This window comes from Dermatophagoides farinae, chromosome 4 (assembly GCF_024713945.1).
Source record: "Dermatophagoides farinae isolate YC_2012a chromosome 4, ASM2471394v1, whole genome shotgun sequence".
Lineage (NCBI taxonomy): Eukaryota > Metazoa > Arthropoda > Arachnida > Sarcoptiformes > Pyroglyphidae > Dermatophagoides > Dermatophagoides farinae.
Window position 1 is genome coordinate 4,428,195 of NC_134680.1, and position 17,180 is coordinate 4,445,374.

Here is a 17,180-nt window from a genome sequence, read left to right on the forward strand (position 1 = left end):
TGAGAAATCTACTAATCAAAGATAAAAATTCCAAGAAAAAAAAATCCAGTCAAAGCCACCAGTCATTTTAACTAATTGCCACCATCATCATCATCAACAACAACAACTACAACAATAATCATGATGATCGTCAGGATAACAATGAAATTTAAATGGTTAAATATTCTAATTAGCTTGTTTTTCTTTTCTATGCAATGTATGTATTATCCTACTTGAAAAAAGAATGAAATGTTTGAATGAAAATTTGAATGGAATTCGAATTTTTTTCTTTTACTTTTAATGTTTGAATTCAAATAACGGATTATTGTATATACCATCCTCAAATGGCAATGATGATGAATCGAAGAAACAAAAAAAAAGCAATTAGCGTGTACAATGATGTGTTTGTGTGTGTCATCTTTTCGCCCAAAAAAAACCCTAAAATAATAAGAAAAACAAAAACTGATTGATTTAGATTGATTCTCATCATCATCGTTTTGTTAATGAATGAAATACGGTTTATGTTTGTACAGAAAAAAAAGAACAAGAAAAAAAAATTCTAACTCTCTCTCTCTCTCTCTCTTTCGCTTTCATTCTTACTTTCTATCTATATTTATGTCAAAGTAAAAATAACCTTTTCATAATAATAATAATAAGAGCACGTATCTTATTTGATTCTTTAAAAGAAACGAAACGAATGAAAAAAAAATTGAAGTACAATCCAACAACTTCATCATCATCATCATCATCATCATCGTCATCATTTGTAGGATTTAATCAAATCACATTTTGCCCAAAATCAGATCAAACCCCATCAATCTAAGAATTTTTTTTTTGGTTTTTGTGATTCAATTCCAAATAAAGTTCCAATACGAACGAATACTACCGATCTGCTGTTATACGATGATGAGCTAATTTAATTCATTTACAATATTCAATTCTCTCTCTCTCTCTGCAATTTATTGATTCTGTATGATGGTGATGGGTGGTTGGATGGGGGCGATGAAATGATGAAAAACCACCATCACCACCCCCACCACAAAAAAAAGAGTTCTACAATCCAAGGTAATGATTATAAACGCACCAAATAATATCCAGCTGAGAGATGGAAAGATAGCAAGCAAGTACAACAACAGATTCGACGACATTTTGAACAACAACAACAAATCTCACTGTTTAATAATTCTAAATTTTATGATGATTAGGTGTTTGTGATCATATCATCGATGATGAATCGAAAAAAAAAGAATTTTGTGGCTGTTTTAATCATCACATCACCATCGGTTCAATATCTATTATCCAGGTTTTTTTTTATTGATGAAGATGACGATGATATATGCACACTTTAATCACTACATATAATCAAGTAATATATCACACATTCAACCGATAATCAGATTTTTTTTACTTGATTTTCATTCTTTTTTTCATTTTCATTTTATTGTCATTTATTAGTTAAAAAGTACACACAGGCACACACGCGTTCATATTGAATCATGGCATCCTAAATACCAAATTTTCCAACTGCGAAATGAACCATCAATTAGTTTTTTTTCCGTTGTTGTTGTTGTTGTTGTTGGGGTGTTTGTTTAAGTCAACAACCAACCAACCAACCAGCCAAACCACAAGATATTGTTGGATTCTTTCTTTTTTTTTATTTCATTCGATTCGATTCGATTTTTTTTTTTTTTTTGCTCTAAACACACACGAAACGCCAACAATTTGACATTCGAATCAAAATGAATCATTGAAAGGAACGTTTTTGATTATTTTATTACAGCATCATCATCATCATCATCATAATAATAATAGGTTTGTGAGATATAGTGTGACAAACTTTGTTGCTTATCATCACATACTCACATAATAATAATAATAATAAAGTGTGTGTGTGTATGTGTGTGTGAATGGCATCAAAGATTTCAATTTTCTATTAGATTAAATCTGGTTTACTACTAAATTTGGATATCATTCGTTTTGTTTGTGTGTGGAGGGTAATAGTAAGTAGTGGGGAGGCTGGCTGGTTCATTTGATGAAATTTTCATCATTCATTCATAAAGTATGGTGTGTGGGATATTGATGATGCCATAAACAATTGTTTGAATGACAGATTTAGAAATTTTTTTTTCTACTGCTCATTTCATTTTCATTTCAATTGACAATTTGTCATTATTAAATCATGATGATGATGATGATGATGATATCGATTGATTAAACAAATGATTGATTTATAAGACCACAGGTCATAAATGAAAATTATTTATTTATTTACAAGTAAGTAACTTTTAAAATTTAAAATTTCAATATATAATATATATATTTATCACAATACATATGTATTTTATCTTCTTTTTTTGTTGTTGCTTTGTTGTAGTTATTGTTTTTTCCAGGGTTTTTGTTTTTTTTTTTGGCATCCATTTCATAACAACAACAACGTAAGATAAACAGGAAACAAAAAAAAATAATAGGAGTATTATATGATAGAGAATGGATCAAATGATTGATAAAGCTCGTATTGAAATGAAAATGGTGATGAAGATTATTGGATGATGGCTGAAAATGATCGATATACAACAACGACAACCATTATTTGATATATTGGTGATCGAATATGATGATGATGCTGGACGTATATCAACTTGACCAAGATTTGATTCCACTAAACCGGCAAATAATTTTGTATTGATCAATTTATTATTAATCAATTGATGATATTGATAATCATTATTTGATCGGGTTCGATGATGATGATGATGATGAGGGTGATGGTGATCGAATCGATGTCGTGTGGATGGTAATATTATGTCCATCATCATATTTGTCTGACTGGTATCATATCATCGTACATACAAACAAAAGAAAAAAACAACAACAAAAATGAATGAAAAAGGTAAATATTGAATCATGAACCCATAAGAATGGAATGAATTTGACAAATTGATTATATTCTGCTGTCATTATTATTACAAACTACATTTCATAAAATACTCATATATATCCAATGGCAATGTCAATATATGTTTGTCATCGTATCTATGTATTCTAAACCAAAAGATTCTATAAACACAGACACACACATATTCTTCGTACTTTCTTGCTCCTGGATCATCAATTATAAATGCAAAAAAATGAACCCTCACCATCTCATATCATCATCATCAAATCATCATTTGGCATAAATCTTATCGCCGGCCAATAAATGTAATTGGATCGATATATACACACACACACCGAAACATACACATGTTACTAGTTCAAACATAAGCACATGGCCATCATTCTTAATATCTAATTTATGCTAATACAACATACTGATAGAAACTGATATGTCCGCTTGACCATAGCACCCTTGTGTATCTCTATGTTTGTATGTTTGGTTGGTTGGTCATTAGATGGATGGTCATTTCGCAATACATAATTAATAAGTAGAACTTATTAATGGAATATTGACACTTACTTTTGATTATGATTAGGCCATTGATGATGAATATTATTATTATTGTAAAATAATGATGATAAATCATTGTTGTTGGTTATGGGAATAGCAGCAGAAGCAGCAATTGGATAACGAATATCACCGAATGAATGTTGCTGTTGCGGATGCAGCTGATTATTCGATTGTCTCATCATCATCATCGTCATCAACATTGTTTGATTATTATTATTATCATTGTGAGTATTATATGATGCTGGATATTGATTCGAATCTTTATTCCAATTGATGTTACTGCTGCTGCTACTACTGACCATATTCATCATCGGCCATTGAATCTTTTGATTTGAATCTTTAAACAACACATTAGTTGCCGGTAAGTATGATGATCTAATAGGATCTATGGATTTCCAATTTGTTGTTTTCGATAACGATGGATGATGATAATGATGGAACCATGATGATGGTAAACGATGTATCGATTCAGATGAAATAGGATAGATTAATGTCTCTTCGGATTGTTGTTGTTGATCATGTTGATTAATAACATGCGCTCCATTATTCATAAATTTAGTTCGGCGGCCAGACGATGATTCAACATTAGATGATATTGATGTTGTTGTTTTTGTTGTGGTAATGGTAGGATCACAAATCCTTTATCATAAAATTTATAATTCATAAATGACAAAATGATGGATTAATCAACGATGAAAAAAAAAGATGGAAACACTTCATCAACAGAATTGAATGGAATTATATACTTACAATGATTGTTTTTGTTGTCGATCATCATTAATATGTACAATTTCAAGTCCATTATGATCTTTCATCAGTTCGATTATTGAATCATTACCAAGAAAATGGCCTTGAATAACAATAACCGATGGCCATTTTATTTTGGGAAAAGGGTAGGTTGTTGGTTCGTAAATAAAAATAACACAGGAAATCCAAATGAATGGGAATGAGAAAAAAGAAACAAAATTAAAAATATGGAAATGACAAAAAAAAAGATTGAAAGTTATTCAAAGAAAAAGTTTTATTAATTTATGCAAATCAATCAATCCAAGATTGGCAAAGATTTTGAATAATTTGGAACGAGTAATATATTATTGAGTATATGAATACTAACCGGCACCAAATACAAAAAAGAAACTTTCTTTTGGATTTGATTTCAATAGTTCTAATACACGTTGACTCATACGTTTATTTCGTTTCAATATGATTTCGAAACGGAAATAATTTTCAATATTTTTCGAAAATGATTCATTATCATCGTCTTCATCATTATTGCCAGATGATATCGATGATGATAATGTTGATGATGAACGATTTTTAAGTATTGGAATCTGTAAAGAAAAAGATTATTTTAAACATAGAAAATAAAATATTCACAACCACACTAAGATTATCATCATCAACATTATTAAAGCATTATAATTACATTTGCTGAATCTTCATTGAAAAGTGCTTCATTAAGATTACCACAATTATAATGACGTATCATGTCATCGGTTGTATGATTTGAACGTAAATAACCACGACGTATATGTTCATGTTGTAATAATGTTTGATTCAATGCATATAATACCTGTGTTGTATTTAGATAATTTAATGTTTTACATTGTTCTTTGGCCTAAGATACAGAAAAACAAAAAGTAAAAATTTAATTAGAAATTAGATTCTGAAAAACACACACAAACACCACTTACATTTTCCACTGATCCGATAGATTTTTTCAATTTTTTTGCTTTTTGATAGAAAAATGAATCCAATACGGTTATACCTTTAGATTTTATATCATTTTCGGTCAATGAATTTAACATGATCATCACCCATATCGGACGTTTACGTTCCCAATTCAATGTAATGGCCGTATATAATGTATTGGAGTTAAGGCCACGTGATTTTTGTTCCTGAGTAATCCAATGAGACATTTTAAATTTAACATAACGTAGATGTCGTTGTAACCGATGATAAAGATCAATCGGTATTATATCACTAAGACGAATGCCAGGTGGTAATAGTTGACATTGTGTTAATGATAATAATGTTTCTGCATTCATTAGATCTAATTCGAAAATAATATGTTGGCTATGACGAAATGCTGATTTTGCTTTACTTGGTACATAATTCCATACTTTTGTATATGGTGCATGTATTGTACCGAAAAAATAAGATGGTGGTGATGGTTTTGAGCGTTCAATTTTCCAGAAAAATGAAAATGACTCATTCTTATCACATTGCTATATATGAGAAAGAAATAAAAATGAAAACTTTCAATAAATAACATTACACAGTACCAATCAATCAATTTAAAAGAACACACATACAAGACATTCTTTATCGATCATACGTCGACATTCCATATTCGATATGATTATAGCTAATAATAATAATAATGTTGCCTGTGGAACACAAAAGAAAGAAAAATACCTGTTAATCTAAAACAAAAAATCATTCATCAAATTTGATCATACTTACAAATAGAAATAAATGTCTACATAAAAATATGTTAACATTATTGAGAAACATTTTCATCTTTCTTCAAAGTCAAATTTTGTATTGAAAACTTATGAATGAGTATTTTCTTTCGGGCGAAGAAAAGATGATTTTGGCACATGTATTCGAATCGATTATTCTTCAATGATATTTTCATCACATACATCATGATGATAAACGTGATTGATTAGGTAATTCTTTTAACTTTCACCACCTTTGAACCATGCGAATGATGACCGAATTGGCACAATTACGATGTGATTACGTAATAAAAGCTTGTTATTAGACGATCATTTTTTTGGATGATTAAACATATTGATTACATTATCGAAATGATATTGATCAATTTTGATGATAAATTCTTGATATATATCATTTATAATCAGAACAAGAAAATAAAATAAAATCAAAACACATATAATCCATTCACATGCATGAGTGTTACGTAAAAAATAAGAATCCAAAACTAAAAAAAAAAAAATTCTTCTGCTCGACACTATTTTCACCCGAATAGGTCCGAATTTTTTTTTTACCTTTAAAATTTTTTATTTCATTTAGGCGCGCATCTTGAGCGAAATTTTCTTTGTTTCTACAAGAAAAAACAATTTTACGTAAGAATTTGAAAACATTTCAACTTGTTCACAGCATATATTCGAACCTATGAGAGATTGTTATGTGTGTGTGTGTATGTGAATAAAATGATCAGAATATCAAATGAATTTGAGAACGAGTTTTTTTTTGAATTTTATTTCCTTGCGTAACATCCTCTATGTACGGTTCGGTTAATGTGCCAATTTTTTTTTCATTCTAATTTTTTTTTTGTTTTTGTTTTCATTTTTTTTCACCACATTTTTTCTCTCGTTTTTCGTGTTGGTGTGTGTGTGTGTGTGAATTTTATTTACGAATAACGTCAGATTATTTTTTTTCTAAAAAAAAAAAATAATTTAATTGAAAAATCAACAACAAATCAATATGATTGTATAATGTAATGGTGATTGATCAGGCGGATTTCCTCGATCATGATGATGATCAAATTGAATGTTTTTTTGTGTGTGTGTGTGTGTCTATTTGTATGATATGTATTCAACCAGTTATTTAATGAAAAAAAGGTCGTCAACCGTAATCAACGTCATATATAAATCATCATTATTTTATTGAAAAACTAACCTAACCTGGTTGCTCAGAGTAAAAAAAAAACTTAATAACTATTCAGGTAAATATAAATAAATGTTTTCAATTTTCATGAACAACAACATTGATCAAGCTAAAAATGAGAGCAATTTTTTTTTCATAGTAAAAGCATAAAAAAAACGAAACAAAAAAAGAGTGATAGAAGTAGAGGTAACGGAACTTGACATTCGAAACAAACAAACAAGATTTATTCATTCATTCATTTTATATATTATTTTTTAAAATCCAAAGAAAAAACAAAACAATCACGATTCGCTCATCATCGAATCGTCTTTTTTTTTATCTTGTCAAACAGCAAAAAAAACGAGATCTCTGTGTGTCAAATTATTATATATACAAGTTTTAATTTCGATCGATTCAAAAATGATGAAAAAAAAACAAAATAAAAAAAAAATTCATGTAATAAACCTGAATTTTGATTTTGACGATGTTCATTGTTTTGATTGGCTTCAAAATAAAAAAAAACAAATCGTTACTATTGCTATTGCTGCTGCTACGGCGACAAACGGTAATTCTTTCGTTTGTTCATTCAATTGTGGCGTAATAAATAATAATAATAAACATCGATCAAACAGGTTTTTTTTCTTCTGTTGCAGCAAAGTTTTTTTTTAATTTCCATCGTCGTCATTTATTCCATTACATTATACTCTTTCAATTTTTTTTTTGAAATCATTTTCTCAATCTTTTTTTTTGCTTTGGCTTTAAATGATTTCCTTTTATATTATTATTATTTTAATTCTAACGTTATGTTTTTTTTTCTCTTCCAACAACCAGCAACAACAGGCAATCATCATCATTTTTTTTGTTGTTCTTTGTAGCCACAATCATTTTACGATTTTATGCTGTTTTGTGAATTTTTTTTTTTTTTTGGTCTAAATTATGAAGCGTCATATTAATAGAGTTAGATAGAGGGAGAGAGAGAGAGAGAGCTATTCGTCTTCTTTTGATGATGATGATAACTATGTCATCGACCAATGTTATAACGTTGTTTTGCTGACCATTTATTGTCTTCGTTGTTGTTGTTGTTTGTTGTTGTTTTTATTTCTCTCTCTATCCCGTCTCTTTTTATCTCTTGGCTCGTTTGCTCGCCTATCTGTTTTTTTTTTGTTATTTGTCTTAACTAACAAAACTAAAATCTGTTATGATTGAACAAGAATAATTAATTAATTTTTTTTTCGTTTGTTTGTTGTTTATTTTACAATTTCCGTTTCAATTTACAGTCATATATGATAATAATAATAATAATGTCAACAATTAGAATGATAATCGATTGATGATTATGATGAAGATAATGGATATGATGGAAATGGAATCAACAAACAATGATAATGATAATCAATTAATAGAACAATCAATCACCACTAGTCATGATGATCATATGAAACCAACAAAAAGTGATAATGTTGATGATGATGATGATGATGAAAAAATTTGTACAAAAATTGTTGAATTTGAATTACCGACAATCATTGATGATGATGATGATGATGAAGAGGAAGAAACAACAACCACCACCACCACAACCAAAACAAATGATCAATTATTATTTATACAGGAAATAACTAATCCACCGAATGTACGATTATCACCATCATCATCATTACCATTGCCAATGATGAAAACGACGACAATATTTTTAAATTCTAAACATACTGATAATGATCCATTTATTTGTGAACCAGAAGATGAAATTGATGATGACCAAGATGATGATGATGATGGTGATCATACGAAATTTATGATTCCAAATACCGATCTTATCATGGATCATGATGATGATAATCACGATGATGGTGATGTTAATGATCAAGATGAAACAAAAACGTCAACAGCATCATTATATAATGCTCAAAATGATGAAAAAAAACGTCTTCGTTTGGAAGATTTTATGCGACAGATAATTACACAGATTAATACAAGTACCGGTAAATATTTTGTCATTTTTTTTCATTTGTTTCGATTAATCGAAAATTTGTTCCATTTTGTAGAGAAAATATGGCCAAATCTTTTATTGGATTTTACGAAAAATTTTTCCGAATTAAATATACCTACATATGTGTTACAGCATTCGACATCGTCAACATCAACCGATTGTTCATCATCATTTGGAACCAACACCAGCAATATGATTGATCATCCAGCAACAGTTATTATGCAAAACAATAATGATACAATAATCAATCATCAAATTAATAATGATTTAGATAAAACCACCAGTATGGCAAGCAATCCGAATCGTTTGGTATCGAATTCTGATCAAGATTTACTTATGGATATTTTAAACATTGCAATCAGTTCATTATCAATGCCACAAACCGACCGACGAGTATTTGCCTGTCAATTATTGCTCAATATACATGATTGTCTTACAATGGATACAATTGAAACAAAAGTGATGCCATTGCTTAGTGAATTAATTACATACGAACAAACAACATCGGTACGATTTACGTTTTGTTTTGTATTAGCCAATTATGCAAGACGTGTTGAATTCGAATATTTTGAATCGAATATTTTTCCATTGTTTGAAAAATTATCAATCATTGCATTGGACAATTATAATTCGAATTCTCAACAACAACAGCAACAACATTATTCACTTTGTACATCAACAACAATTTGTTTTGCATTACTTGATTCATTGACATCGCTGTTATCTTATTTACTTCATTTTAATCAGATTTCAATGAAAAAACCAAAGAACAAATCCACTGATTCTTGTGATAACGACGAAGATGATGGTGAAACAATGGTGAAAATGTTTGATAATACTACAAATAATAATGATGATTATCATACCATCGAACAGTGTGATCCATTAAATGAATCAAATTCTTCGCCAGATGAACAACATCATGATTCCAGTAATATGAATAATAATGTATTGAAATTTATTCTTCATCGATTCATACCATTATTGAAAAAAACCCTTCAAAGAATGTTAGATTTTATTGATCAATATCGGTCAATGTCGATTAAAATTGAACAAGATTTATTCAATTGTTTTCTACATTGGCGTGATCAAATTGGTACACACGATTCAATCACACAAACATTATTTTCACATTACCAAAGCCTAGTACTTTTCATACTCATTTTACGTGATTATGTGAATAATAATAATTCTAATGGAAATAATAATAATAATCACTGTGATTCAAATGATCGACAATTTATGACCGAAATGATTGATCGTGATCATTGGTATCTTGATTTTTATTATCGTCTTTGTGCATTTCATTATGTTCTTCCAACACCAACACCACAGTCGTCATCATCATCATCTCATCCGGCGAAAACATTGTCTATGAATGATGTATCATCTTCTTATTCGATTCAACCACCACCGTCCACTTTGATTGATCAATCGACAAATTCAATTTTAACCAAAATTAATCTCATGGATTTGGGTAAAAATAATTCCAACAACAATACAACTATGGCTCAATCATCATTATCAACGCAACAGCAGCAGCAGCAACAACAACAACAACAACAAAATTTTATCGGCAGATATCAAGTTACAAATGTTGATGGTAATATAATGAATATGAAAACATTACCATCACCACCGATATCGATATCACCATTACCACAACCACCATCACAATCATTGTCGTCGTCATCATCCTCCCCGGCAACAACTTCGATTCTACAACAACATTTACAACAGCAATTAAATTTTGAAACAAATTCCGGTAGTAGTACATCGGTAGCGGCAACTGTGGCTACAAATGTAACCATACAGAATAATGATTTTAGTATTGGCTCAACACAATATACATTCACATCGAATGCATTGAATAATTTGGATATATTTGGTTTTTTTCGTTATAAAACGATTGCCTGCAAAATAATATTAGTCTCATTAGTTCCGGTAAGTTTAATTATGATGATGATTATGAATCGAATCAAATCAAATTAATTGTTGCTATTGTTTTGATTTTATTTCATTATTATTTTCGAATTCTAGGCAATTTCCGACTTATATGATATAGCGAAAAATTCCAATCTATTATCGGGTAAGCAATCAACGAAACCAACAGCTCATCATCTGCAGTTACGATCAAGAAAAAGTCTAAGACTTAAATCAGGACAACCATCACGATTGCCGGTTCCGGTTTCATTGTCATCATCAAACAACAACGAATCAATCAAAGACGAAGAAGAAGATATAACCGATCATTCAATATCATCCGAATCAGGTTCTGAATCATTGAAAATTGAACGTCAAGAAAAAGAATTGATTGAATCACGTTTGATTGACATATTGAATACATTATCGATTGATAATAATTACGAAATAGCAATGAAGATGTCAAATATTATTGAAAAATTGGTTGAACGTTTTACCGAACCAATACGGTTATATTCGCTGTTAACCAATATATTACAATCACAGAATTTCGATGTCATCGCACAGATAATTCGTAATTTTGTTCATGTATTTACATCCATGTTGAGTTCATCACAAATTACTGCTCAGGTATCACTTTTTATTATTTGAAATTTTTATCTAATGTAAAATTTATTCATTTTATCATCATAGACGGATACGATTATTGAATATGTGGTTGATACATTCATGCGTTCGGAAACGTATCTAAGTACGAAACCAAAATGGCGTCTACATATCCAATATTTTGATGTCATGTTTCGTCTATCACGTATTATACCGGTTGATGTTGTTAAACGATTAATAATTCCACGATTATTATTACGATTTAGTACAACGGTTTGTATTTGTGATTTTTTGTTATTTAATCAAATTATTTATTTATATCATTTAATAGCGTCCAATACCTTGTCGACAAGCAATTGCTCGTTGTCTTATAATGGTCTATTTGGAAAATTTTGCTCAACATGATTTTGAAAAGTATTGTTCCAATAATGGTCAACAATCGACAGTGAACACTGCCAATAATAGCACACGCACTAGCCCATCTAATCAAATGATGACATCTTACCCTTTACGTTTTGATGATTTATCACAAACTGCCTATTTATCATTTGATTTATTTAATTGGTTAGATCGTAATCTAAAACAATCGCAACGATATCAGGATCGTCAAATATATGTAGATATGTTAGCCATATTTGTACGGCTTTTATTTCGTGATTCAATTGAATGGCGCGAATCATTGCCAAATCATTATCTGGTCGATCTAGTAGAACATTGTCCATCGTTAATGGATTGGTCAGAATTATCATATCGATTCTCGAAACGATATCGACTGAATCTTAAGGAATTACATTCATCACAATTTTTTGCAATGTTAATGATACAACGTTATCGATTATTACATCAGCTCACCGAATTAGCCACTAAAGATCGTGTGTCAACCATTCGTACTAGTGCTTGTATTGTCCTTTATACATTGTTACAATGTGCTAATCATTGGGTGGTGAATCACTTACATCAAATACCAATCACATCGATCAATGATTGTTGCATTCCTAAAACTAATATGACTGTTGGTCTTAACATTTCTGCTGGTGGTGGTAGTGATAGTGATCATTCACATCATCAACTGACTGAGATGATAATGGATTATTATGATACATATATGGACAACGCTACGATTATATCGGATCACAATGATCTAAATAGCTATAATTCAATAGCTTATTTTACATCCGAACAGCTATATCTACGCCGGCAATATGAACAGGATCGTATTGTATTGGAAGAATTACATAAGGTGTATACATTAGTCGATGATATAAGACTGGATTTTAGCCTTAATTATTATCAATTACGTAATAAACGAAAAAAACCACGTAAACAACTACAACAACGTGATGAAATGATTCCATCGCCTACGCCTTCAATAACATCAATTGATTCAAGTGTAATCGAATTGATAAACGAATTGATGTTATCGGTTGAGAATGATGTGAACTCTTCTTATCTAGTGGCGAAGGAAAAGGATGATGGTGGTATTTTAAAACAAGTAATAGAACGTACACCTGAATTATTACCAGAAGAAGATGAAGGTATTGATCTAGTTAATGATTCATCGGTATTAATTACCGATGATTCAGCTACATCCTCGACATTATCATCTCCAACAATCGATACAACCACAACATCATCATTGGACACTGCCAATAATCAATCAGCGGAGGCTGAATCGCCATCATCATCATCATCACCGTCGATTACAAGCCGTGGATTGATTTATCTTGCCAACGTTGATGAATTGGTTGCTGATTCGAATGAATTGAGTTCTATAAGCCATACAACAGTTGCAGAATCTTCATTGCCAACTGGTAATAATAGAAATAGCCTTAACAGCATTAAATCTTCAAATCTCAATTCATTACATTGTAGTCCCAAAAAACGAAAATCCCCGAAACATCATGAACAACAAACTATAAATCATAGATCGGCATCGAATTTATCAATTGAAAAACATCTAAATACCATCATCAAACATAATAGTAACATTCAGCAGCCAAATGTGCCATCAATGATTTCTGCCAAAACAAATTCATCATCTGTGAATAAATCTGGTTATAAAGGGAACCATCAAGGTATTATTCCTTGCCATAATAATAATAAACTCGGTGTTTCATCATCTTCAAAAAAGAAGACATCGATTCTCACTAGCCATCATCATCAACAACAATCAAATCGTAATAATAATGGTATTGCTTTGCTGCCAACACCAACAAACACTACTAATGTTGCTCATTGTGGTGGATCAAAAGTTCCGGTATTAAGTAATCGTAGCAATAATAATTATCATCATCAGACTACAGCTAACAACAACAGAGCTTTATTACAACATGGATCAAACATAACGAATAATAATAATAATATAACACCTAACACTGCCAATTGTACTGCATCATCAATGTCGCAACCGTCATCACCTTATCCTGGATATTGTTTTCGAATCGTTTATCCACAAACTGGACGATCACTTTCAAACAATATTCAAGCAACAAATTCTTCGGCTCAATTTTATTCAGGTTCAATTGGACAAGCAGCTCATGTTCCGCATCACAATATACCGTCATCATTATCTAGTCCTGGTATTAATAATAATAATAATAATGATAGCGTATATCAACAACAACAACAACACTATAATCCTCATAATTATCATCATAATTTACAGAATAAAATTCCAGCAAAAATTAATTCAGCTACAATACCATATAGAGCTATTTCACATCCCCATCATCAGCATCAAAATCATCATCCACAGGCTGGCCTTTTACATCAGCCATCACAAACAAAATCATCATCATCAAAATGGCATAATCATAATTGTAAGTAATGTATGTGTTTGTGTGTTTATGAATCTTTATAATGTGATCGTGTTTTTTCTTTATATTTTGCTTAGCTTCCAACTTAACTATGTATCAACAACATCATCAACGATCAATGTCGGTACCGCCACCATCAGTCAATACCGGTCATACATCATCATCATCATCATCGAATATTCATCATTATTCTGCACAAAATCCATCAATGATGATGAATGTGAAGAAAAAATTATTCAAAAATTCTGGTTCAACAAATTCATCATCATCGGCTGTAAAAATTGGTGGTAGTTATCAGTCGAATACAAACATTAGCAATCATAATAATCATCGTCATCATCAATCAAATGTTTTGAATAGTAATGTAATTAACATTAACATAATAAGTTCCTCTTCATCATCATCCAATTCCTCACCTATTGCATCGAATTCAAAAAATAATTTTGTTCGTGTTAAAAAATTTAAAAATCGAACAAATAATGAATCATCATCATCATCATTGATTAAATCCAATAATGGTAATAAATTGTTATTGAATAATAACATGAAAAACATAATGAACAAAAATGAATCAATGATGGAAACCGATGCTGATGATGATCATAAAAATAATAATAATAATGATGATGATGATGATGACGGCAATGATGAAACATCAATAGTTTGCAATACAACAACAAATGAATTACAACCAGATTCATCAACTATTGATGAATGATAAATTATGATGATGATGTGTGTATGATGATGATTCACCTTAAGGATGAAAAAAATGGCCACATCATCATTTTTACACACTGACCATTTTTTTGTTAGTTTTACAAAAACAAATTACAATTACGATTCAACCAAAAAAAAAAAAAAAAAAAAAACAATTACTGACCCTTCCACACATACCCATTTTACAGCCATTATAATAGCTATTCTTATAGATTTTATTTGATTGTTTAATCTTTTTTTTTCCTAGTTTTAAAATTTTTTAATTATTTTATAGTTTTTTTTCTAGTTCTTCCATTTCCATTTGCTCACACATCATATAAATATCCATTACAACAACATATAGATACAGGTTTTTTTTCCTCTGATTGATTAATTATAATAAATTGAAATTAAATTGTTTAACAAATTTTTTTTTCATATCTTAATGATTATATATCTTATTGTTGATGATACTTTTTTTTATTTAATTTTTTTTTCTCTTTAAATTCTTTAAAAAAATTCTTTATATACAAACAAATGAAAGAGATTCTATTTGTTAATTTATCATGATGATTTTTATATTCTTTATTCTTTATTATTATAGCCAAATTTGATGTACATTGATTTTTTCAATTTCATATATATATTTAATTTATTATTATTCCAATCTATACAATCAAACAAAACAAAAAAATAAATTTTTTTCCAATTATAACTATTTAGCCTTTGATCAATTTCATTTGGCTGATTCAATATTGTACATTGATCCATTTGATATATTTCTTATATGCATTTAAATATGTAAATTTTATGCATAGATACTTAAGCAAATGTTTTCCACTTGACTTTTGTTCAAAAATTTTTTTTTCAATTTGAGTTCTCTTAACACTATGTGATAACATGATGATCATCATTGATTGATTGACGTCAATTTGATTTTATATGGAAACCGGATTCAAATATGGGCCCTATTTGACAGATGATTGATTCCATATTTATGAGAAATAAAAAAAATTCATTTCTCATAAAAAAAATGTACCAATTGGTGCTTATTGATTCTGCAGATATATTAAACCTAGATTAGAAAAAAAATTGACAAAATATCAAAATCCAAATCAAATAAAAATCAATTTAATCATGTGATTTACCCATGAATAGAACATAGACATATTTGATTGATTTATATTTCGATCGAGGGAGTCATCATAATAAACCTTGAGTTTTTAGTGTCGACATACTTGACATGACTCGATTTTGAGTATAAATGAAAGCATTTTTTTTGCCTCGAAAAAAATAATTTGATTGATCGATGGATTGATTGCATCTCCATGCTCTCTCTCTCTCTCTCTCTCTCTCTCTCTCTCTCTCTCTCTCTCTCTCTCTCTCTCTCTCTCTCTCTCTCTTTGTCATTTGTACAACGAGTGAATGGTTTCAATTGAAAAATTATCTCAACAACACATATTGTCGGTTACTATTAAAGAATTAGTCAAACTTGAATAACAATATTTTAATTAATTAAATTCAAAGCAAATAAGCTTCCAAATATATATGAATATTAATTTAAATTCAATTACAATTACGATTGTATGATTGTTGTTAAAAACCAACTTCAACACTCCCCCGTTTTGACAAAATCATACAATGGCAAATTCTCGACAAAAGATATAAGATTCTTTCGACTTAACGGTTTTGTTAAAACGTCCGCCAACTGTGCATCGGAAGATATCCACTGTATAGACATCAAACCACGCTGGATTAAATCACGAACCATTAGAAACTTAATGTTGATATGTCGCAATTTTAGAGAAATATTCTCAGCCAATAGTTGTTTCACCGCAGCTTGATTATCACAATTAATGACTGGTTTATCGATTAGGATTTCCAAATTTTCGAGAACATTTAAGACGAAACGGACATCCTTTGAACAAACAGACACAGAGATGAATTCGGCTTCTGCTGTATTGTCGATGACGCATTTCTGCAATTTTGTTTTCCATATAATCGGGCCACCATATAAAACTATATGACCAGTTGTTGTTCGATTATTTTCTTTTTCTCCTGCTAAATCAGCATCAGAATAAGCTACACATTTCAGATTATC

General features: G+C 29.8%; 2 protein-coding genes across 3 annotated transcripts; one reads left to right on the top strand and one right to left on the bottom strand.

Annotated features, from left to right (window-relative positions):
- Positions 1-2,225: 2,225 nt before the first annotated feature.
- On the bottom strand, positions 2,226-6,419 carry LOC124491188 (uncharacterized). Its single transcript, XM_047053814.2, has 8 exons — positions 5,894-6,419; positions 5,743-5,817; positions 5,122-5,655; positions 4,854-5,045; positions 4,542-4,758; positions 4,178-4,277; positions 3,437-4,066; positions 2,226-2,805 (listed from the first exon to the last, which is right to left on the bottom strand). The coding sequence occupies exons 1-8, from the start codon at positions 5,948-5,950 to the stop codon at positions 2,472-2,474; spliced, it is 2,139 nt and encodes a 712-aa protein (XP_046909770.2). The 5' UTR covers positions 5,951-6,419; the 3' UTR covers positions 2,226-2,471.
- Positions 6,420-6,757: 338 nt separating this feature from the next.
- On the top strand, positions 6,758-15,791 carry LOC124490183 (uncharacterized). 2 transcript variants are annotated; one of them, XM_075730736.1, is made up of 7 exons: positions 6,758-7,124; positions 8,323-9,027; positions 9,091-10,979; positions 11,076-11,588; positions 11,652-11,837; positions 11,896-14,383; positions 14,458-15,791. In XM_075730736.1, exons 2-7 carry the CDS (start codon positions 8,376-8,378, stop codon positions 15,096-15,098), a joined length of 6,369 nt encoding a protein of 2,122 aa, XP_075586851.1. In that variant the 5' UTR covers positions 6,758-7,124; positions 8,323-8,375; the 3' UTR covers positions 15,099-15,791. The 2 variants fall into 2 exon arrangements, with proteins under 2 accessions (XP_075586851.1, XP_075586850.1); XM_075730735.1 differs by lacking the exon at positions 6,758-7,124 and having other exon boundaries at positions 7,792-9,027.
- The last annotated feature ends 1,389 nt before the right edge of the window (positions 15,792-17,180 follow it).